This window comes from Ovis canadensis, chromosome 10, assembly GCF_042477335.2.
Source record: "Ovis canadensis isolate MfBH-ARS-UI-01 breed Bighorn chromosome 10, ARS-UI_OviCan_v2, whole genome shotgun sequence".
Lineage (NCBI taxonomy): Eukaryota > Metazoa > Chordata > Mammalia > Artiodactyla > Bovidae > Ovis > Ovis canadensis.
In genome coordinates, this window is record NC_091254.1 from 45,998,486 (window position 1) to 46,022,470 (window position 23,985).

The following is a 23,985-nucleotide window of genomic DNA, read 5'->3' on the forward strand; positions in this document are numbered from 1 at the left end:
TTTTCTTTAAGTGGATATAGTGTATGTGTATTTGGTTCAAGAATTTTTCTGTTTTTTTTTTACCTACCTTGGCATGCAGGATCTTAGCTCTCCTGCTAGGGATCCAGCCCATCCCCCCTGCAGTGGAAGTGCAGAGTCTTAACCACTGGGCCACCAGAATGTGTGTTAATTGCTCATTGTGTCCAACTCTTTGCAACCCCATGGGCTGAAGCTCGTGAGGTTCCTGTGTCCATGGGATTCTCCAGGCAAGAACACTGGAGTGGGTTGCCATTCCCTTCTCCAGGGGATCTTCCCGTCCCAGGGATCGAACACGCGTCTCCTTGTGTTGCAGGCAGTCTGAGCCACTGGGGAGACAAAGAAGTCCCTTAATATGTTTTTGAGAGCAAGTCTGATTTAGAAACCATCCGCCCCCAACTCTGTGCACTCTGGCAACTTTCCCAAATTACTTGTCTGCATTTTCAGAAGAACTCTTGCTCTTTTATGTTAAGTAGAAGTGGAGTGATGACCAAAGTGAAGTGAAAGTCACTCAGTTGTGTCTGGCTCTTTGCGACCCCATGGACTATACGGTCCATGGTATTCTCCAGGGCAGAATACTGGAGTGGGTAGCCTTTCCCTTCTCCAGGAGATCTTCCCAATGCAGGGATCAAACCCAGGTCTCCCACATTGCAGGCAGATTCTTTACCAGCTGAGCCATCAGGGAAGCCCAAGAATACTGGAGTGGGTAGCCTATCTCTTCTCCAGCGGATCTTCCCGACCCAGGAATTGAACCGGGGTCTCCTGCATTGCAGGCGGATTCTTTACCAACTGAGCTATCAGGGAAGCCCCTAAGTTAAGTAGAACAATTACCATAAATGGGTACCTGAGCAGGATAGCTGGCTCCCTTTGGCCCCTCGGTACCAGCAGAGAGCAGAGGAATGTTGGGCCAGCCCAGCTAGGGAAGGATGCTGTCAGTTCAAAGTGTAGGATTAAAGTGTTGACTGGAGTCTCCTAGCTCCAGCCTGGGACTTCCTGTCTCCTTCACAACTTAGTTAAGTAAATTTGCCTATCAAAGCGCCTGTGGTGTCTTTTCTAGCACAAACTCCTCTTAGATCCCTTCACTATCTTGCCCACTTGCCAGGAGGAGTTCTGTACATGATAGAGCAATGGGTTATCATCCCAAGTTATAAAAAAGCATTCCACTAAGCAATATTTGGTAAATAAACATACCCTCCTAAGAACGTCCTATTTTGCATTTCCTGCCTCACTTTGATGGAGCAAATTGAGTTGGTTCCTACCTGCCACATCTGATCAGTTCCCTTAAAAAAAAAAAAAAGATAAATACCATCCTTATAATGCTGATGCTGAGACCATTTGTGCAGGGACAGTTCTTAAGATCCTTGACTATCTTGTGATGAGATACAGTCTCAGGTTGAGACACTGATTTTCTGATGAACTCAAGTCCTTTGTTCTTATTTTCCAGATGTGCCCCATGGATTTCAGGTGAGCTTGGACAAAATGCCTGCGGAAGGAGAGGACCTGAAGCTGTCTTGCACGGTGAACAAGTTCTTGTACAAAGACATTACCTGGATTTTGCTGCGGACAGTGAACAACCAGACCACGCAACAGAGCATCAGCAAGCAAAAGACACCTGTCGTGAAAGAGCACTCCATGACATTCAACCTCGTCGTCAAGAACGCCTCCCTGGAAGACTCAGGCACCTATGCCTGCCGAGCTAGGAACATATACACAGGGGAAGAAATCCTCCAGAAGAAAGAAGTGATCATTAGAGGTGAGCACTGCAACAAAAAGGCTGTTTTCTCTCGGATCTCCAAATTTAAAAAAAGCACAAGGAATGATTGTACCACACAAAATAATGTAAAACATTAAAGGATTCATTACCAAGTAACAGTTGTCTCATATCATCTTGATTTATTGTCACTGTTGCTCATTTTCCGGCTCAGAGGAGAAGCTCCTCCCAAAATGAGTTTGGCGATGATAGGAGTAACAATGAGCCCGCCTGGGGCCCCCAGCTTGGGGTGCCCCATTTGGGCCAAAGGGGTCCGCTCTCTGGGGCCGACCCAGTGCACGTTTGGATTTGGAGGTTCTGTTGTGTTTTGCTCTTTGCTGTCTTCTCCCGCCTGATAAACGACAACTGGGGACTGACCCTTTCCTTCCACTTTAATGCCCACCCCTTTTTATGTTCATGCTTCCAAGCTGCCAACCTGAATAATTTAAACAGATGCTGGTGTCTACCAAAGATGGACATGGATATCGGTTCACTGGCCAGCCCAGAACTAGGGACACTTGAACTGGAGACTCTGTCGGACCTCTGCCGGATTTTATTTCCTGCTGTTGCCTCTGCTCTTTGATTTGTAAATAGCACCTGGATGATAGCAAGTTATAATGCTTATTTATTTGAAGATGCTTTTTTTTTATATATATGTTAAGCACATTAATTTTAAACTGGAGCGTCTAAGATGGTCCCCAGAGGTGCAAGGTGTTGGGATAATTCAGAGGTCTTAAAGCTTTATCACAGTGTGAATTACAAAAGTCCACTCAGGCCAAGCCCAGTTCTCTCCTGCGATTCCAGTATCTAGTCAACTAGTCCGTGGGCTCCCTCCTCACTGCCCCTGAGTGGACCACATAGCCATTGACAGCACCTGAACAGAAAGTGGATCACACCTTCGTTTTCAATATTCTTGTTCCTGGTGAAAGAACTTGACCCTGTTCGATGGATGCCATTCAACGGTGTGCCATAATCAATTTATCAAGAAAATAAAGGCTATTGTGACCAGAGGTTTAATGCATTTTCTTAAACGTCAATCTCAAATTTGTCCATCCAAAAAAAAAAGTCCACTTCCCTCATATGCAAATGTTAATAGGGGTTATTTTTCCCCTGGGGATTAATGGTAAAACTAGAGAAGCAGGACTCAAGAGTCATTCTAAAATGTATCCCATTTTCTAATCCAGAGAGATTTGTAATCTCTTGTTTACAGCTTGCATTTGAGGGGAAAGTGACTTTTTCACCAATTTCATATGCATTGTTCTGTTGTTTTCATTTATGATTGATCATTGCCTGTGACTTGCCTGAACTACTGGAAAGCAAATTCTAATGACCAAAATAGCCAAGGCTGAGAGCAGCGGTGGCTGGACTGGGTAGTAAGTAGGAGGTGTCAGCATGACAGCTCCTGAGGCCTGGGAACTCACCAGACTGTTTCCTCCTTTAGGTAGCAAGCTCTGTCCCACGGCTAAACTTGTCTTTCACGTGGGAATTGCTTTTGTCAGATGTGAAGGAGTAAACAATAGCTTTTCCCCAGATTGCCACTTTCGTGGAGCCCCAAATGCTTTGAAAACAATTAGCAACCTGGAAGTTGTCAGCCCAAAGGAAAGAATAATCAATTGTATCTGGAAATTTTACCTATGGCTCTTTAGCCTGGCGAATTGTTCATTATAAGTCAGTGTGTTCCTCCAGGAAACAGTGCCTTAGTGCCGTAGGACTTGGGGGAGGGGGTGCTCAGTTTTTTTTAGTAAAGCTGAAAAAGCAAATGAAAAAACATGGTGAATTGGACATGCAGAACCGATCATTTCCCGGGTAGAGGAAGGACACAGTATTTTACAAAGGATGATGTCAAGAATCCCTTAGAGTAATGAATCCTTCCAGAGAGTTTCTAAAAGAAAAAATATGATTGGGTGGGTTTTGACTTTTGTCCATTTGTCTTCTGGGTGTGGCATAAGGGTAGGGGAGGAGAACAAGAAAGAACAAGGAGCCTGCTGTGGAGAATGACTGAGATGGAGTAGAGGGTGTGAGGCTGGTTCCTCAGGCCCCTTTACAGATGGAGAAGAGAAACCACTTATTTGTGGGACCCAGCAGATCTCTGGGGCACAGATGCTGAGAAGGAAAAGGACCTGGTAGGGTGCTATCTTTGGCTACTGATAACCAGCAGAAATATTCTTTTCATCCTGGTTTTCTCCATGTGAAGGGATCTTCTCCCTTTCATTAAATTTTGGAAAGCAGCTATCTGTTTCCATCAAATAACTCAGGTTTAAAAATATGGGTGCAGTGTACCTTTTCTGTATTTAAAAATGCCGAAATAGATGACTATAAAGTGGGAATTGACTAAAAAAAGGAGAGAGAGATTCCTTGGTTGACTTAGGCCATTTAGAAACTTGCCAAAAATGAGACTTTGCACCTAGGAGAAAATTTTTTTTTTCAAACATGGGTACAGAGGAAAAAATCCTCATACTGTATGTTTCAGACATGTTGATATGAACTCTGTATTTAGCTGAGAGTCCTCTGCTCATACTTCTGTCTTTGTGCTACTTCTTGTCTGATGTTCGTTTGGTTCAGAGAGGGCTTTGGGGAGCTGCGTGTGACGTTTATGTTAAAATGTTCTCTTTCGTATAAACATTGTTTTCAAACACACCTGTCAGGGAAGCCAGATCCTGTCTGTGCTGTTGATGGTTCCAGTTTGTAGCCATGAAAATAATCTGGATGTGACGGGCCATGTATTCAGGCTTCCTTTTTATAAGAAGACCTATGGGTAATGATGGATTATTTTTTCATATTTAGTGCCTGGGAAATAGTAAATGTGCTGGAGGAAGCTGCTACAAGTATAACCCAGTGATCTGGGTCTGTTCTGGGTTTTAAATGAGATGTGTCATACTTGGTTGTAAAATATGTGAAATAGTAATATGATGCTGTTCTTTATTATCTTGTCATGTTTCACTGATATGTCTGGGGTCCTGATTGTAAAAACGTCAAAATTGTAATGATCGAGCATGTAAAAGTTATCAAAGTGGAAGAGTTTGATACATGGCTGCGTTAAGCTACTTGACAGAGCGGACAGAATGTAAACCCAGAAATATTAAAATGAGTCTGCACGACAGACTAGGAGAACTGCACTAAAACAGGTCAAAGGATGGTTGCTGTTACGCATTTCACACTCTGTTTGAAGAGTCGATGCATTAGCATTCCTTCAGTTCTTTTTGCCTTCAGATTCCATTTTGTATAAAATGAGAAAAGGCTAATAATCATAAGCTATGGAAATCCAAACTGAATGAGAAATCTGTTTCTTCTAACAGACAGCCACCCTGCCACGTCATGCTGTGTCAACATGTTATCAGAGTCATTTAGTAACATACTTTTTAACCTGAGGTTTATCAGCTGCTCTAATGAATGCTCATACAGAGTCTCCCTGCAGGAATAAAATCAGAAAGGAGCGGGGTGGGGGGGGGGGGGACTCAGCCGAGTTTAGCAGGGACATGGAATCAAAGCCATTCATTGCAAGGTGTCATCTCAGAGCATTGTGGGTCAGGAAGATCCGCTGGAGAAGGGATAGGCTACCCACTCCAGGATTCTTGGGCTTCTCTGGTGGCTCAGACAGTAAGGAATCTGCCTACAATGCAGGAGGCCTTCAATCCCTGGGTCGGGAAGATCCCCTGGAGGAGGGCATGGCAACCCACTCCAGTATTCTAGCCTGGAGAATTCTGTGGACAGAGGAGCCTGGCGGGCTACAGTCCATGGGGTTGCAGAGAGTCGGACGTGACCGAGCGACTAAGCGCACACATATACGCTGCTTTCACAGTGTTAGTTCAATGAGAGGAGGACACCAGAAATGGGCAGAGTCAGCGCAGAAACCAATCACACAAAATGTGTGAGTCATGCCAGAACTCTTTTGATTTATCTTCCCAGATGGGCAACAAGTGGTGGGGAGGATGGTTTGAGAGAGTGGGAAAGATCATAGGAGCCAATTTTATCCTTCTATCTTGGAAGCTTGACTTACCAATCCAGCACCTGTCCAACTAGAATGTATACTCATCAGCAGGACTGACTCCATTAAAATAGAGACGCTGTACTCACGGGGCCTTGGGGTACTGCTGTTTCTGTGTGGGATTTTAGTGTTATAATGTATTGCCTCCTAATGTATTAAATTCATTTTGTTGTACTATATTGGTTGGCATTTTATTAAAATAAATTGTATTGTATCATATTTGTATGTTTTAAGAGAAAGTAATATAAAATACATTATTTGTGCTATTATATAGTACAAAAACTACACATCTGTGCCTCTGTCTCTTGAATTAATCCTTTGGTCGTTTGCATTGGGGAAGGGATTGGAGGAAGGAAACATTCCTAATAAAAAGTTTTCAAAGTTCAAGAAATTCTCCTGTTTGGTCTGCTACCTTACAGTTTAGGTTACTGACTGCTGAGAGACACAAGCATGCCCTCCCATGTTAGTAAGATGCAAAAATGCACAGTTAGATTAGCTCATCACTATCATGTGAATAAAACACAAAAAATGCAAAATTCAGTTAGCTCATCACTGTAACTCCCTGCATATATGTAAAAATTCACTACCAGCCATATCCAAAATTATGTCTGTTTCCTTTTTAGTTCCTAAAATATCATGCAAAAATCTGTAAATTTTAGAAAAAAAAAAAAAGCTTCTCTCAAAGAAAGGAAGGAAACTAGCTGGCCAGGCAAAAACCTTGATACTGAAATCTAAAAATACAGAACTGAGTGCTTGATTTTCCTCTGTGTTCTAACAGATTTCAGTTTATTGCAGTAACTTAGGAGGAAGCGGTAGGCTAACCACAGGAAAAATGGAGGGCGCAAAACATGAATGAACACTTACAGCTGAGTCTTGCTGCTTTTCCATCTGCAAAGTGTCGATATGCATATATAACGAAAGAATGAGACCTGCGAGTAATAACAATTCCCTTTCTTTATCCACTAGATCAGGAAGCACCCTACCTCCTGCGAAACCTCAGTGACCGCACAGTCGCCATCAGCAGTTCGACGACTCTAGATTGTCATGCTAATGGCGTCCCAGAGCCTCAGATAACCTGGTTTAAAAACAACCACAAAATACAGCAAGAACCTGGTAAGAGACTTTTTTTTTGTTGAGTTTCCTCTCTCTCCTTAGCCTCTTAAAATCCCTATAGCTGTCTTCTAGGATGTCTAAAGCTGCTGATAGAACTGCAAAAATCCTATTTGAGCTCTGATTCATGGTTAAGCCACTTCCAGGGAAGGATACTGAAATCAGTTCTTATATAGACCATATTACTAAGCCCATAGAAAGTCTTTCAGAGTCTGCTGTAAATCAGGCATTCAGGGGATTGCCTGGTGGTCGAGTGGTTAGGACTCAGCTTTCACTGCCTGGGGGCCTGGGTTTGATCCCTGGTCTGGGAGCTAAGACCCCACAAGCTGCCAAAAACAATAGAAATAAAAAATTGTGCATTCAGAAAATGGTTAAGAGCCACTCAGGAAATGTTTCAGTTCATCTGGACAACAGGGAAAAGTGAGAAGTTAGTTCCTTCCTCCAGTTTGAGGTAAAGCAGAGCTTTGACTGCCTGGCATAATTTAAGTTCAGAGTAGATTTATAATCTCCTTAGTTCACTGATACTGATTTCAATGATTTGGTTTAAAAAATATTTAAAATTATATTTTGGAATACTGATAAGAAAAAAAAACCATTTAAACTGATGGTCGTTTGTTGATCTTCTTTCAACAACAAAAAAAAACTAGACTTAAATCCACAAGTATAAACATTATCTGTTGTATGTCTCGTGATTCCCTAGTTAAATAAGATTTATAAAGATTTTTTTATGTGGACCATTTTTTTTAAGTCTTTATTGAATTTGTTACAATGTTCCGTTTCCTTTTTTTTCATGTTTTGGTTTTTTGGCCATGAGTCCTGTGCAATCTTAGCTTTCCAGCCAGGGCTCAAACCAATGCCCTGGCATTGGAAGTAGGGTCTTAACCACTGAACTGCCAGGGAAGTCCCTTAAATAAGATTAAAATGAACTTATTTCTAATTTTGACTAGGAATTACATTTATAGTAAAGATAAACTTGCCATTTATTTGCAACCTCCCAACAACCTAATTCAAACATTGGCAATGCGGAATCCTCCTTCCATGAGAATCCTCTACTCAAAATGAAATCTGTTTGTGTTTGATGCACAGGAAAAGGTTCTGGTAGAACGTCACCAATTTTAAGGTACCTACAAATATCTTAGAGAGGCCGGACACCAAGCAGGACCAAAACTGATCACATCACATGATTCTTCTCCTCTTGTATAGACACCGTGTATCCATCATCCACACCAAAGGTGGTCCACCTTCTTCCCCCTCTTCCTCTGATCCATGAGGCTGAGCAGATTGTACAAAATATGAACTGTTTCTGCTTCCCTCTTGTCAGTCTCCTGGTTCAGGTGTTCACTTGGACATTTGCAGGCGTCTCCTAACTGGTCTCCCTACCTCTCTTCTCTCTGCATCGTTTTTGCCACCCAGTTGCCTAAAATGTCACATCTCTGTTCCAAGTCCTCCACTGACTCTCCATCGCAAGATCAAGTTCAAGCATCTGACAAGGAAGGCCCTCCACAGTAGTCCCTGCCTGCTCCACACAGCTGTATGCTCCCCTGCCTTGAACGCTACATTCTAGCAATTGTCATGCTCTTGACACATGACATGTGTTACGCTGCTTCAAACTCTATGCTTTGTTTGCTCCTGTGTCCTCTCTGCCTGGGGTGTCTTCATGGAAGCCTGACCCATCCCTTCAGATGCAGATTGGGTGTTTTCCCACCAGAAAGCCTTACTCAACACCTGCAAAGAGAAGGCAGGTCCTCCAAGAGTCTTTATTATCCTGGAGTATTTCTGTTCTCTTCCTGAGCCATTTTATAGTCATCAGTTCATGTGAGTCTGTATTACCCACACAGATTGCTACTGACCCCTTCCTGTACTGTATCATGCTATCTTCCTCTATGTTTATCACCATATCATGCCCTCATCCTGAAGACAGTGTCTTTCATGTTATTTGTATCTTGTCTTTTTTTCCTCCAAACCTGTCGGAGTGGTTGGCAATCCATAAATGTTCCATGAATGAATGAATGGAGTGGTTTTCAACAAATCTCATTCTATCCTTAGCGAGCTCACTTGGTAGCACAAATGCCTAGACTTTGGGTGGTGGGGGGAGAGGCTTCATCATAGAATTTTTAAAGCTAAAGGGACTTTCGGACTGTCTTGAGTTCCATTTGGAGAATAGAAAATGTAGGTGCAAAGAGGCAAAGTGACACACTACTGAGAAGGATAGTTTCACATTTACATTACTGTGTGTAAAATTAGATTAACCAGTGGGAATTTGCTGTAAGACTCAGTGAGCTCAAATCTGGTGCCCTGTGACAACCTGGAGGGGTGGGATGGGCTGGCAGGTGGGAGGGAAGTTTAAGAGGGAAGGGACATACACATACCTATGACTGATACATGTTGATGTAGGGCAGAAACCAACACAATATTGTAAAGCAATTATCCTCCAATTAAAAAGAAATTTAAAAAGAAAAAAAGGATAGTTTCAGAAAAAATTCATCCCTTGCAGTATTCTAACAAAATAAAAGGATGAATGAATATGTGAATAGGGAAGCAACTTGGGAAGCAATGTCTGTCCAGGCTCTCCTTAGAGATTCGGAGTTCACGTTAGTATTTTATTAAGGATCCAAAGAAGTCCTATACTGAAGAAATCAGGTGGGATTGTGGTTTCAAGTTCTGTGTTCCCCGCAGTGACTTGATCACAAAATATATTCCGTATTTTATAAAATGCTATTATGAGATGTTGGATGATTCTTTGAAAGTAGTGAATTTTGACTTAAATTCAGTTTTCATACTTTGGATATGGGTTAAAGAATTAGAGTTGAACCAATTTGAAAGCCCACAACCATTCTGGGATTAGAGGAGAGAAAAGAAGTTATTACAAACAGAAAATATTAAGAGGTGTTGAGATGGTTTGAACCTCCTGGGTCAGAGAATTTGGGAAACTCGCTTATACTTACTCTTTGAGCCTCTCTTTCCTTATGTATAAAAGTGAGATAATACCAACCGCATAGGAATGTAGTATGGTTTAAATGAGTTAATATAACTAAGTTGACCCACAGTCACGGCTTAGTAAATACTACCTTCCCACACATCTCATTTATACAGAAATTGGCCCATGAGTTGACAGAATTTGTTAAATGGTATCAGAGGGTTAATGTCATCTCAAAAGTCAAACAACTTAACAAAAATGTATTCCTCACAACTGTTTCTAATCTTCCGAGGGCCAAAAGAAGCATGTCTATGAGTATAAAGAGTCTTATATAAATTATATGAAATCTTTCCTAAATATCATTCTAATATGCTATTGGGGTGGTGGGTTAGTCACTCAGTCGTGTCTGACTCTTTGTGACCCCAAGGACTATAGCCTGCCAGGCTCCTCTGTCCGTGGGACTCTCCAGGCAAGAATACTGGAGTGGGTTGCTATGCCCTCCTCCAAGGGATCTTCCCAACCTGGGGATCGAGCCCACGTTTCCTGCATTATAGATGGTCTCCTGCATTGCAGGCTAATGCTCTGCTGCAGAGGCACCAGGGAAGACCAATATGCTATTATTAGCATTTATTGAGTTCGGCTACACTACGTTGTCGATTTTCTCTCTCTCTTCCTTTTATTCACGCTTTAAAACTACCACAGCTTTTTGGAGAGGAATTTCTTAACTTTTCTTGGGGGAATCTCTTGCTTACATGTATATGGTGTTTGTAAAGTTTCATATGTAAGATTCCCATTTGAGGCAGCAAATTCAACAGCCAGTGCAACACACTCTTATGACTGTGACCCTGTTGTCCGCGTATATAGATAAGTGAAGATCACGGATAACCAGAGTGAACATCCTTGACTCACTGTTTGTTCCAAAGCTGATATTGAAAAACATCAAGATCACAGGCTGAAAAAGACTTGAGAACTAGTCCATCATAGCCTAAGCCTTTGAAAGCTCGACTGTGTTTTAGTAACCTGAGAATAAACTGTACTTCCATTAGACACTTGAGATGCCTCTTTTTATACCAAGCCTGGCAACTCAAAAAGAACTCATATACCGAGAGCATTTCAGTGACTTTGGATCATTGACAGGATCCAGCCCATTATCACTGTTTTTTGTTAAATGACAACTTACTCGATTCCAAAAACAACAGAATTAAGGCTCTAGACAAGTGGGGATGAAATAGCTGGTGAGAAGTGAGCGGAGGGCAACTTCTTCCCTAAGCATGCAGCCCAGGGAAGTGTGTTTTCAGGGGGCAGGAGGCCCTCTCCCTGGGGTACCCACGGGGCGGGCTTCCCACTGCCAGCTGCACCACCCGGCACAACCACAGGCTTTGCGGGGCCTGGACGGCATGCGCCCAGCCTGCTAACTTCCATCTACCCCCACGGCCCCCGACAGCCTACCCTGGCTCCCTAGCCTAGAAGACGCCCCCGGCCTCTGGCCACCAGGCTCCCCTTTCACATCCAATGGCACACATCATGCTGCTTTCTCTCTGAAGCCTGAGTTTATTCACAACCCACGCCACGTCGTACAGCACGTCACTCAGCTGTTCTCTGGTTTCATGTGTGACTGTTAAAACCTTTGAAGATATGCTATCTTTGTAGGCCTTCCTTATCAAAAATAATAATAAAAATGTACTGAGTGCTCACCAGATACCCAAGGAGCTGTTAAGAGTTTACGAAAGTCTCATTTACCCTCCACAGCTGTCGACCGGCATCTGAGGCAGGTGCTGTTATCAGCTGCATTTCCAGATCTGTTTTGACTTGACACACTCTTGTTAGGCGCCCGGTCCTCGTTGAAGCCCCTCACTAATATTGCTTTGTTTACTCCTCCCACCAGTTCTGTGGGGTTTGCTAAATTATCATGCCTGTTTGATGAGCTAAGGGATGAGGAAGCAGAAACATGGGAGAAATGACTAAGTGGTAGGGTTAGTGGGTAGCAGACCAAGCATTAAACCAGAAGAGCAACTCTGACACCCAGACCCTGGATACAGATATACTATGTGGAGCTAAACACTAGTTCCCATCACTCAGAAGAGAATAGACAGACACTAGTTTTAAATGATCTTGTGGGCATAAGTCAGCATTGAAAACAAGGAAGATTTTCTCATTTCCAACGCTTAACGTTTAGGCTTCCTAAAAACCTCACTGAATTTTTTAAATTTATTTTTAATGTAAAGCATATTAAAACCATTTAAAGCATTTTTTAAAAAGTGGACATGCCATATATAAAATCAAAAATTCTTTTGAACCAAAATCCAGTTACTTTTAAATCTCAGAAGGTCCAAAATTCATTCTGTATCAGCCTTACAGTCTTTTTACTCACGTAATAAAACATCATTAAGGCACTGTTTTGTGTCTGGTGCTGTGCTAAGCTCTGTGAATATAGCGCAGAACAGGAAAATGAAAATCTGAATAAGCACACATCTAACATAATAGTGTGTGTGTTTGAGTGAATACAACTTCTTCAAGCAGCAACCAGGTGTGTTCCTACTCACTGTCATAGGTCAATAGGCACCACAGTTAATGAGTCTAAAAACTGGAATAAGGTAAACTATTAAATCAAACAAGTAAAAATACATCCTTTGTGCTTTTAATTGAAATATTTTCATTTTGATTCCTAATGCTGAGCATACAGCAGGTTCTCAATCATCCATTTTTAGTGGAGTACATAGAATGGAAGAGAGATAAAGAGGAAATAAGAGAAAATACGTGATAAAGATTGGAGAACCTCCGAACTAGACCCAAGTCAGGAAGCAACTGGGAACAACTAGGAGGGACGGTAGGGTACAGAGTGTTGAAAGGAGGCGATTTGAGACATATTTCCTTTGAAGGGACAGGTGACCAAAGAACGAGCTGCTAAAGTGAGTATAATATAAAGGACCAAACATGAAAGAAAAAGATCCTGAGACAGGACCAGCGCCAGAACATCACCACGAGGACTCTAGGCTGGAGACACGTTCTCTTTGGCAGTGGCTCTTTTGAGGACCGTTCGATTCTTAGCAGTCTGCAGACAGGGAAGCTCCTTTAAGAAACATTCTTTCTGCTAGGCCCACCATATTTAGAGTTTGCACCCAGACTTGGAACAATGTTACGAAGTCACCTTGGAGAACTCCTGGTTCCCCCAGAGTGTCCTGGTGACCCCTGCACCCGCCTGCCGATGGGACTGGCAGTTACCCCAAATGATCAGAAAGTCCCCTTTCTAGCTCACACTCTTCCCAGATTCTCCAGCGAGGTTCTAAGATGTTTCACGCTCTGACAGCGAAGTAAGCACAAGAAGAGGGGCTGCCGGCTGGGGGCTTCGGAGTGACACCGTAAGGAATCAAGGTCGGTTTGCAAAGCAGAGGTGGCAGGAGGCAGGCCCAGCTTAGGGCTACACCAGCGTAAGCAAGAACCACCTCCCAAGTGGGGGCGCAGAGAAAGTGGGGTTCCTGACAAGAGCCATGAACTGCTGAAAAAAGTACACTCTTCTCTAAAAATATTTCAGAGAACAGAAGGTGATAGTGACCTGTGATGCTGTTAGTAAAGCCCAAGAAACCATCATCAAAATCTCCAGGACGGCAAGGCATTTTCAGAATATTTTAAGATTAAAGCAGTAGGGTTCGAACCACAAAGAGTTTCAGTTCAGTTCACTCGGTCATGTCCGACTCTTTGCGACCCCATTGACTGCAGCACGCCAGACTTCCCTGTCCATCACCAACTCCCAGAGCTTACTCAATCATGTCCATTGAGTCAGTGATGCCATCCAACCATCTCATCCTCTGTCGTCCCCTTCTCCTCCCACCTTCAAACATTCCCATCATCAGGATCTCTTCAAATGAGTCAGTTCTTCACATCACGTGCCAAAATATTGGAGCTTCAGCTTCAGCATCAGTCCTTCCAATGAATACTCAGGATTGATTTCCTTTAGGATGGACTGGTTGGATCTCCTTGCAGTCCAAGGGACTCTCAAAAATCTTCTCCAACACCACAGTTCAAAAGCATCAATTCTTTGGCACTCAGCTTTCACATGACTACTGGAAAAACGATAGCTTTGACTAGATAGACCTTTGTTACTAAGAGTTCAGGGAGAATAAATTCCATCTTGAACGGACAGAGGCTGGAAGAGGAATCACTGATCAATACTCCTTCCTAAGTGAGATCTTGGTCACCAGAGTTATTCATCCAATGGTCTGTTGTTACTGTGTCGCTGATGCAAATCTCTGTGCCCGTAAGCGATTACTTAAATCAAGGTCACTGACTGTCCTAGTACTCAGGGCACAGAATTACACCTGAAGCATAAAGTGGTTTTCATGGATCTGGGAGAGATGCTGAGGAAAAGTAGAGGAGAAAGGTGAACCAGGATGCTGATGCCGGGGGATGATAAACTGACTGTCACTCTCAAGCTGTTTCTGCTTTATTTCCTAGAACAATAAAATTCAGAAATGTCTATTAACCTTCCACAAAATTTATAGAGTAATTGCCTTTTCTTCCTCATGGAAATCTACCCTTATGGTGCAAAATAGGTTAAGAAACACTGCAGGAAAGAAATGAGGCCACGCTGCCCAGGCACACAGAAGGCAGTGAGTGGGGAGTGAGTAGGCTCTGTCACCTGACCTGAGCCAGTCAGTCAGTTCATGTGATCAGTGAAGCGGCCGTTTACGTCATCCCTTCCCCTTCCATCAGTGTCTCTAAAGTAAGGGGGTCCAGGTACCCAGACAGAGAAGGGCCAAGCCCTACTAGTAGACACCCCAGTAGCTCTTCTCCAAGAAGAACGCTTCTGCTAGAATCTTCTCAGGGCTTGGTTTACTTGTATCTCTGACAACAATATAAGCTTAAAGGACATCCCTAAGATTGCTGGGAGAAATATCAATAACCTCAGATATGCAGATGACACTACCCTTATGGCAGAAAGTGAAGAGGAACTAAAAAGCCTCTTGATGAAAGTGAAAGAGGAGAGTGAAAAAGTTGGCTTAAAGCTCAACATTCAGAAAACGAAGATCATGGCATCTGGTCCCATCACTTCATGGGAAATAGATGGGGAAACAGTGTCAGACTTTATTTTGGGGGGCTCCAAAATCACTGCAGATGGTGATTACAGCCATGAAATTAAAAGATGCTTACTCCTTGGAAGGAAAGTTATGACCAACCTAGATAGCATATTGAAAAGCAGAGACATTACTTTGCCAGCAAAGGTCTGTCTAGTCCAGGCTATGGTTTTTCCAGTGGTCATGTATGGATGTGAGAGTCGGACTGTGAAGAAAGCTGAGCGCTGAAGAATTGATGCTTTTGAACTGTGGTGTTGGAGAAGACTCTGGAGAGTCCCTTGGACTGCAAGGAGATCCAACCAGTCCATTCTAAAGATCAGTCCTGGGTGTTCTTTGGAAGGACTGATGCTAAAGCTGAAACTCCAGTACTTTGGCCACCTCATGGGAAGAGTTGACTCATTGGAAAAGACTCTGATGCTGGGAGGGATTGGGGGCAGGAGGAGAAGGGGACGACAGAGGATGAGATGGCTAGATGCCATCACCCACTCAATGGACGTGAGTTTAGGTGAACTCCGGGGGTTGGTGATGGACAGGGAAGCCTGGCGTGCTGCGATTCATGGGGTCGCAAAGAGTCGGACACGACTGAGCGACTGAACTGAACTGAACGTGGCAGAGAACTAAGGCTCAGCTCTTTCCTAAGGATAAACTGGCATTTAAAAGGTAAAAGGAGTAGAGTTGGGGGTAACAGCAGAGAAGACAGTTGGTTGGCTGGCACTGCCAGAGTCCAGAGCTACAAATGAAAACCCTAGAGAAGGGAAGATGCCCAACTCCAACCACAGCGCTCTAAACTGATGAAAAAGTAGAGAATTACTTCCTGCTAATTACTGGCAGAAAGTGAAGAGGAACTCAAAAGCCTCTTGGTGAAAGTGAAAGAGGAGAGTAAAAAAGTTGGCTTAAAGCTCAACATTCAGAAAACGAAGATCATGGCATCTGGTCCCATCACTCCATGGGAAATAGATGGGGAAACAGTGGAAACAGTGTCAGACTTTATTTTGGGGGGCTCCAAAATCACTGCAGATGGTGACTGCAGCCATGAAATTAAAAGACACTTACTCCTTGGAAGAAAAGTTATGACCAACCTAGATAGCATATTGAAAAGCAGAGACGTTACTTTGCCAACAAAGGTCCATCTAGTCAAGGCTATAGTTTTTCCAGTAGTCATGTATGGATGTGAGAGTTGGATTGTGAAGAAAGCTGAGCGCTGAAGAATTGATGCTTTTGAACTGTGGTGTTGGAGAAGACTCTTGAGAGTCCCTTGGACTGCAGGGAGATCCAACCAGTCCATTCTAAAGGAGATCAGTCCTGGGTGTTCTTTGGAAGGACTGATGCTAAAGCTGAAACTCCAGTAATTTGGCCACCTCATGTGAAATGTTGACTCATTGGAAAAGACTCTGATGCTGGGGAGGGATTGGGGGCAGGAGGAGAAGGGGACGACAGAGGATGAGATGGCTGGATGGCATCACTGACTCGATGGATGTGAGTCTGAGTGAACTCCAGGAGTTGGTGATAGACCGGGAGGCCTGGTGTGCTGCAATTCATGGGGTCGCAGAGAGTCGGACACGACTGAGCGACTGAACTGAACTGAACTGAATTACTAGCTAACATTCAGCTGCTTCAGTGAGACTGACACGTGTACGTCAGTGGAGCTGTAGGGTTTACATCGAGAAAAGTAACGTGACCTGTGAGTAGAGTCCCATTTTGAACTGGAGATCAGCAGGAGTTATTATGGAGACTCAGTCTGACACCCTCAAATCTCTCTATCCTCGAGTTCCACCACATTTAGCTCTTTCTCATATGTACCTAGCATTGTGTCATATCCTAATGCTTGCCCCAAGGAAGACGACTTGGATGCCTCTTCCAACGCATGTCCTCAGCCCCGTTCAGACCAGAAAAGCCTCCTGACCGCTCTTGGCCCCAGCCAGACCCAGCGGAGCACTCACACACGAGCCAGCACAGACTTACTCATGTGAACGAGAAGCCCCTGCTAGTTGTTTACTCTTTTGAAGTCCTCTTGAATGTTCGAGTGAAAAAGTTGCAATGTAAGAAATGGGAAAAAACTTGCAAATGTGAGCATCACTTTAGAACAACCTCTCCCTTTAAAAAAAAAAATGTGGCAAAATACATGTAACAAAAATTTTACTTTTTCCTTTAAAAGTGTTAAGTTCAGTGGCAGTAAGTATATTCACAAGCTTATACAACCATCACTATCTCATTTCAGAGCTTCTGCAGCACCTCAAACGGAAACCTCATACCATTAAAGCTCTTCCCTTCCCACTGTGAATTAACCTCCTCTTTTGATTCTTTCTGTGACCTCTTGGGACGCAAGGAACTGTCCTTTGAGCATGGCCACAACCGGCAGCTTGTTTTGTCTGAAGAGCAGGCGATGTTTGAGAGACCAGTAGCAGAGAAAAAGGAAGGGGGAGTAAGAAAAACAAAGAAGAGAGGAAGAAAGATGGATGGGGGTGGAGGAAGACAGCTTCTCCCAGAGACCGGGAGGGGGCTGAACCTTGTCCAGGGTCACTAACTCTAAAACTAAGAGCTGTGGTCTGAGCTCCTGGAGTAGAAGGGGGTCTCCTTCCCCAATCCACATTTTCCCACATACATGGAAGCCTAGGTGATTATACAGAAGGAAAACTCAGATACTACCTGCCCTCCGTTTACTCCTCCAGCTCTTGGCAAACTAATGAGATGAGGCTTGTCTACCTCACAAGTCCAGTATTTGCATGGAAATGCCTCCTTTCCCCAAGGAGGAACTTGAAACAGCTTACCCAGGATCTAAAGTGACACCCAATGATGCAGTGGGGGGTCACCGCTCTACCCAGTACAATTAAGGAAAATATGCCAACAGATACATTCTCGGATAATCTAATCTGTGAGCTCAGCAGGATGAAATCACTGCTGAAAACGCCAAATCAAGGAAGTTCATTCCTCCTCCACCCATACTCAATCAAAACTTGATTTTCGTGTAATCTGCTACTAAGACATCTTACACAATAAGATTGTATATTAGTATAAGTAGCCATCTCATTCACTCAGTCATAATTCAACTATCATGAAAACTCACACACAGGAAACATACTATAAGTCATGCCTCAACCCTAACACACACACACACACACACCCACACACGCCCCTTCTCTCTCTCCCCCTTCCTCCATAGGGACCAGTCTAACATACTATAAGTTGTGCCCCAACCCTAACACACACACGCACACACCCCTTCTCTTTCTCTCTCCCCCTCCCTCCATAGGGACCAGTCTAACATACTATAAGTCATGCCCCAACCCTAACACACACACACACACACACACACACATACATACACACACACACACCCCTTCTCTCTCTCTCCCCCTCCCTCCATAGGGACCAGTCTAACATACTATAAGTCATGCCCCAACCCTAACACACACACACACCTCTTCTCTCTCTCTCCCCCTCCCTCCATAGGAACCAGTCTAACATACTATAAGTCATGCCCCAACACACACACACACACACACACGCCCCTTCTCTCTCTCCCCCTCCCTCCATAGGAACCAGTCTCCTGATGGAATAAATTTTGGTTGTCCTTTTATTGCTTTAATCCAAATTTGTAAATTTTGGGGGACTTCCCTTGAAGACTCTGCACTTCCACTGTAGGGAACGCCAGGTCAATACCTGGCTGGGGAACTAAGATCCCATATGCCATGCAGCCTGGCCAAAAGAATTTTTTTTTTAATCGTAAACTGTGGGGAAGCATAAATCTGCTTTACTTGCTTCAAAAATATTTCATCATCCTATCCATAGTCAGTGTCATAAAGTTTTGCAGATGTACAAGTATTTGGATCTATATTGCTTTTAAACTTTCATTCAGTGGTTCTTTGCTGATAGTAAAGAAACCTACACCATTTCATTTTTGTAATAAAAAATTACTCTTATTTATTTTAACTAAATAAGTAGTACATGAATACTTTTAAATTGTAAGTGATCACATAATACCAAAATAGAATACACTATAAAATTGTCTCTTGGGGGAATTAACCCATGATAACTGTTTGATGTGTATTTTGTTAGATTTTTCCATTTCTTTACTTATATATGTGCCTTTATGCAAATATGTATGTGTGGGTGCTAAGTCGCTTTAGTCGTGTCCGACTCTTTGTGACCCCATGGATGGTAGCCTGCCAGGCTCCTCTACCCATAGGATTCTTCAGGCAAGAACACTGGAGTGGGGGACTTCCCTGGTGGTCCAGTGGTTAAGACTTCACCTTCCAATGCAAGGGGTGCAGGTTCAATCCCTGGCCAGGGAGCTAGGATCCCATATGCCTTGCAGCCGGAAAACCAAAACATAAAACAGAAACAATATTCTAACAAATTCAATAAAGACTTTAAAAATGGTCCACATCAAAAAAATATAAAAAAAAAAAGAATACTGGAGTGGGTTGCCACGCCCTCCTCCAGGGGATCTTCCCGACCCAGGGATCAAACCTGCGTCTTTTACGTCTCCTGCATTGGCAGGCGGGTTTTTTACCACTGAACCACTAGGGAAGCCCATGCAAATATGGGACATAGGTATTCATGGGGCAAAAGATAGCTGGGATTCACTCATAGCTATACACTGAGAGCCAGCCCTGTACCAGGAATACACTAGGTGCTGGAAACAAAACAAGGACCTTGAATTTATATTCAAATGAAAAAGTACAGGTAATAAGTCTAACAAAACTATAAGCATGTACATACAATCAGATAGTAGTAACTGCTGTGGTGAACAAAATAAGGTAATGGATTACAATAGGGTGATCTGGGAAAAGCCAACATCTCCAAGATAAATCTGAGTTGAGCTCACACTCTGCGTTTGGTTTCATGACTTGCTTTTATCACAATTTATTTTGGAGATCTTTCTATGTACATATTATCTGCCTAATTTTTTAAGCAGCCATGCCCTATAATATGGTATGTGTTCCCATAAGTTATTTAGCTATTCTACTGATGGAAAAAGACCTTCTTGCCTTTAACCCCTTGAGCAATTCAATACTATTTCCTCCCTGAAAATGGTCATAGAACCATACTATACTACCCACAGAAAGGCCACTTTAGGTGACTGTCTGTATCCTACGGTATAAATTCCTCCAGCCACACGGAAGGGGCTATGGTAAATCTGGACACACCATAAGAATTTGTTGGGTCAGGGACAGGGTGTGTGTGTGTTACACGTGTGAGCACACACGTGTCTGTGTTTATAATTTATAGACATACATAGTGAATAGCTAAGGTTTTACAGCTCATAACCACAGAGTTAGCACCACTTGACACCTTTTTTATGTGCCCAAAGCATCTTGAAATACTTCATTGGAACAATAGTAAAATTCAGTGAAAGAGCAGGGGAAAAAAAGTGCTTTTCACTTTAACGTGTTTAGAAATACATGTGTTTTGGGCACAGTTTCAAGGTGCTCACTTCAACCATAACCCCTTCAATGCATCTGGTTTACAATTTCTTAAGAGCTTTTAAAAAGTATTCTGTTATCATAACCCACTTCGGAAAGTGAAACTAGTGAAGCAATAGCCATTATCCCAAATGAAAGAACCTTTGTGGATGGCTTTTCCCTTATTTAGTGGTTGCATGGAGAAGAATATTGTACAGCTTTTTTTCCCCATCACTGTCCTTAATCTAATTCTTTTCTAAAAGCTTCTCTTCTTTATCTTTTTCAAGGCTGTAGAGCAGAGTCTCACCATGGATCACATTGCCCATTGGATTGCCTTCAGACTATATGTTTTCAACATTTCACAACTCTCTTCCAACTTAGCACATTATTATAAGGCTGCATTTCACTATGTCTCAGATTATTCCGTACTTCACCAACTTTTTTTTTCTTACATCTGTAAAGGCTTTGCCACAAGGCTTGATCTTAGAGTCAAATTGTCAATGAAGGAAGAAGCCGCATGGTGAACATTTGAAAATATTGGAATCATTCATCTTTTTAGTGCTACTTAATGAGCCATCATCCTTCATGTCTGAATTTTGTCACCCTTTGAAGTTTACTAAACTTGAATTTCTCTTCCCCAGATAATAATTTTCCAAACCCCAAAAGTTTGACTAGATATATAGTATCTCCTTTGTGGTATTTGTGGGAAATCAATCAGACATCTAGTTTTCTTGGGCCACCTTTAACCATCCTAAATCTATATTTTTGCTCTTCTGATCCTTAATTCAGATACAGCTCTTAATGAATTCCTATGAAAGTGAAAGTCATTCAGTTGTGTCCGACTCTTTGTGGGTCACTATATAGAGTCCATGGAATTCTCCAGGCCAGAATACTGGAGTGGGTATCCTTTCCCTTCTCCAGGGGATCTTCCCAACCTAGGGTTCAAACCCAGGTCTCCCACATTGCAGGCGGATACTTTGCCAGCTAAGCCACAAGTGAAGTGAAATGAAGTCGCTCAGTCGTGTCTGACTCTTTGCGACCCCATGGACTGTAGCCCACCAGGCTCCCCCGTCCACGGGATTCTCCAGGCAAGAATACTGCCACAAGGGAAGCCCAAGAATACTGGAGTGGGTAGCCTATTCCTTCTCTAGTGGATCTTCTTGACCCAGGAATCAAACCGGAGTCTTCTGCATTATAGGCAGACTCTTTACCAACTGAGCTATGAGGGAAACCCATGAATTCCTTTAAGAATGGCCAATCTAAAGGTGTGATTATTTACTAAGTACCTAGAATTGGATACATCATCATCCTAGCTACCATTTATGGAAAATTTATCATATGCCTGCCTCAAAACATTTATCATTTATTTGGCAAGCCAAGACCATCATAACAAAGATTACTTTTTATTTTATTAAGAGTAACTTTCATTCCCTACCATCAGTCAGACATTTTGTTATACTCTAGAGAAAAGGAAAATGAGTAAAACTTATTCCTTACCTTTGAAAAACGCACACATAATAGGTACAAAGTCAATTCAAAAATATGCAACATGAAGGGCATAAAATTCCATCCGACACAAATCAGCACCTCTGACAGGTGATCATGGGTTGCTTCATGGAGGAAATGTCATTTGAGTCGAACTTTGATGGATGAAGAAGAGAGTGTTGACAATGATAAATTGTAAGTTTCCATGGGAATTGTCGTGATTTTTGTGGTTGGAATTTATTTAAGCAATCTTCCTAGAAAGAAGCAGGCCTACAATTAAATTATCTCAGGAAAACATAGTACGGCAGCATGCTTCTGAGTTCTACTTGTTCATTCTAATAATGAACACCCAAAGGGGAAGAGAATATGCAGATAAAGTGATTCTTCAAAGAACCCAATGCCATTTTGCTTAATAACAAAAATTATAACTTTATCTAGGAAAATATAACTGAAAAGCAATATATTTAAAGAGAAGATCCTAAAGCTATCAAATGATGTAAAACAAGACCTAAGCAACACAGAGATATTTGGTATTCTTAGAAGGGGACATATATTAGTAAGGTGAACCACTTGTGAGTCATTTTTATAGGTCAAAATATTGAGAGTTTCATTTGTTTCAAGCTAAAAATAAATAGGACAATTTCCTGAATTATATAAATTCAGAGAAATTCCCATCAACTTTCCAACAGTGCTTTTTATAGAATTTGACAAGCTAAACCTGAAATCTGTATTGTAGTGTAAAAGGGCCAAGACAATTTTGAAAACAGCATCAACTCACACCAAAGATTAGGAAGTGCTATCAAGCAATCCTAAGTGAATTGTGGATTCACTTGTGTAGGAGAGAGCCTAAAAACAGAACAAATATGTAGAAACTTAGTATCTGACCGAACTTGCTTCACAATTCAGTGAGAAAAGAACAGATTATTCTGTAACCCTTGCTGGCATAATTGGCTATTTATACAGTAAAAATTAGGTCCCTATCTCACACAATATACGTACTCCCTTCAAAAGGAAATCTAGATGTATTAAAGACCTAAATGAGGAAAATCAAACTGTTTAAACAGATTTTGAGGGGAGGAAAGCATATAAGGGAAATGCTTTATGATATCAGAATAGGAAATATTTCTTTAACAAGTAACAAAAAAAACACAAAGGATAATGGAAAGATTGATACATTTGACTGCCTTAGGATTTTAAAAGTCTGTATATTAAAAATCCACCATAAACAAAGTTTAGAAGACTGCTTATAGAATGGAGAAGACTTTAACAGATTGACCCAACAAGGGCTCAGTATCTGAAACATGGAAAGAACCCAAAAATGATTGAGAACAAGACAAAAAGGGTAAGAGGAAAATGTGCAAAAGACATAAACTGGTAATTCGCAGGAAAAGAAGCCCAAATGGCCAACCAAACTGAAAAAAGATATTCCACCCACCCAACAAGTAATCAGGGAGATACAGATTAAACCCATATCAAGATGTTTACACCCCAAATATTACCAATTAAAGACACCTGAAAACACCAAGTATTGGTAAGTAAATGGGAAAGGGAAGTGCTTGCTCATTGCTGGTTAAAGTGTAAATTGGTATATTTTCAGAGACAATTTTGTAATAATTGATTGAGTCAAAAATGGGTATACTCTATAACCCAGGACAAGGATATATAGTATAACAATGTACACATAGCTCTGTCATCTGTGCATTTAGGCCTTCTTGGTAAAGATCAAAAGAGTGAAAACTATCCCACAGTAGAGAAGTGAATTTTTTTTTAATCTGTGGCTTTTTGATACAATTATACATGAGTTAAAAATTAACTGCATCTGCATGTATCAACAAAGATAAATATCAAAACATTGTAGAATAGAAAAATGCCCAAGTTAAAAAAGGATATGTACTATATCATACAATTTATTTGGAATTTTTAAAACCACAAAACAATATTATAGTCTATAGAGATAGACATTTATATGGACAAGGCACCAAAACCTGCATGAAACTAAGATGCACCAACTTTAGGATAGTGGTACCTCTGGAGAGAGGGAAAAAGCATCTATAAACTTCATTTATATAAAATAAAGGTGGGAAAATGTTGACATCTAGTTATCTTAATGGTGAGCACAGGGGTTATGTTTTTCCTGCACTTTTAAAATCTTTGAAATTAATCAAAATGAAAAATTTAAACTAAAAGGGGAGCCCTCCTTAAAAGGTGAGCTCCACAGCAGAACAGAGCCTGTATCACAGAGAATA

The 23,985-nt window shown here is 42.0% G+C and overlaps 1 protein-coding gene across 2 annotated transcripts in view; it reads left to right on the forward strand.

Moving 5' to 3' along the window:
* The window catches only part of FLT1 (fms related receptor tyrosine kinase 1), a 207,910-nt gene that overhangs the window by 117,644 nt on the left and 66,281 nt on the right, over positions 1-23,985 (forward strand). The window contains exons 13-14 of one of the 2 annotated variants that reach the window (XM_069601656.1): positions 1,460-1,768; positions 6,717-6,863. In XM_069601656.1, the coding sequence (XP_069457757.1) occupies positions 1,460-1,768; positions 6,717-6,863 (456 nt within the window). Of the gene's footprint in view, positions 1-1,459; positions 6,038-6,716; positions 6,864-23,985 lie in introns of those variants that run through there. The other variant, XM_069601657.1, reaches the window with a different exon arrangement.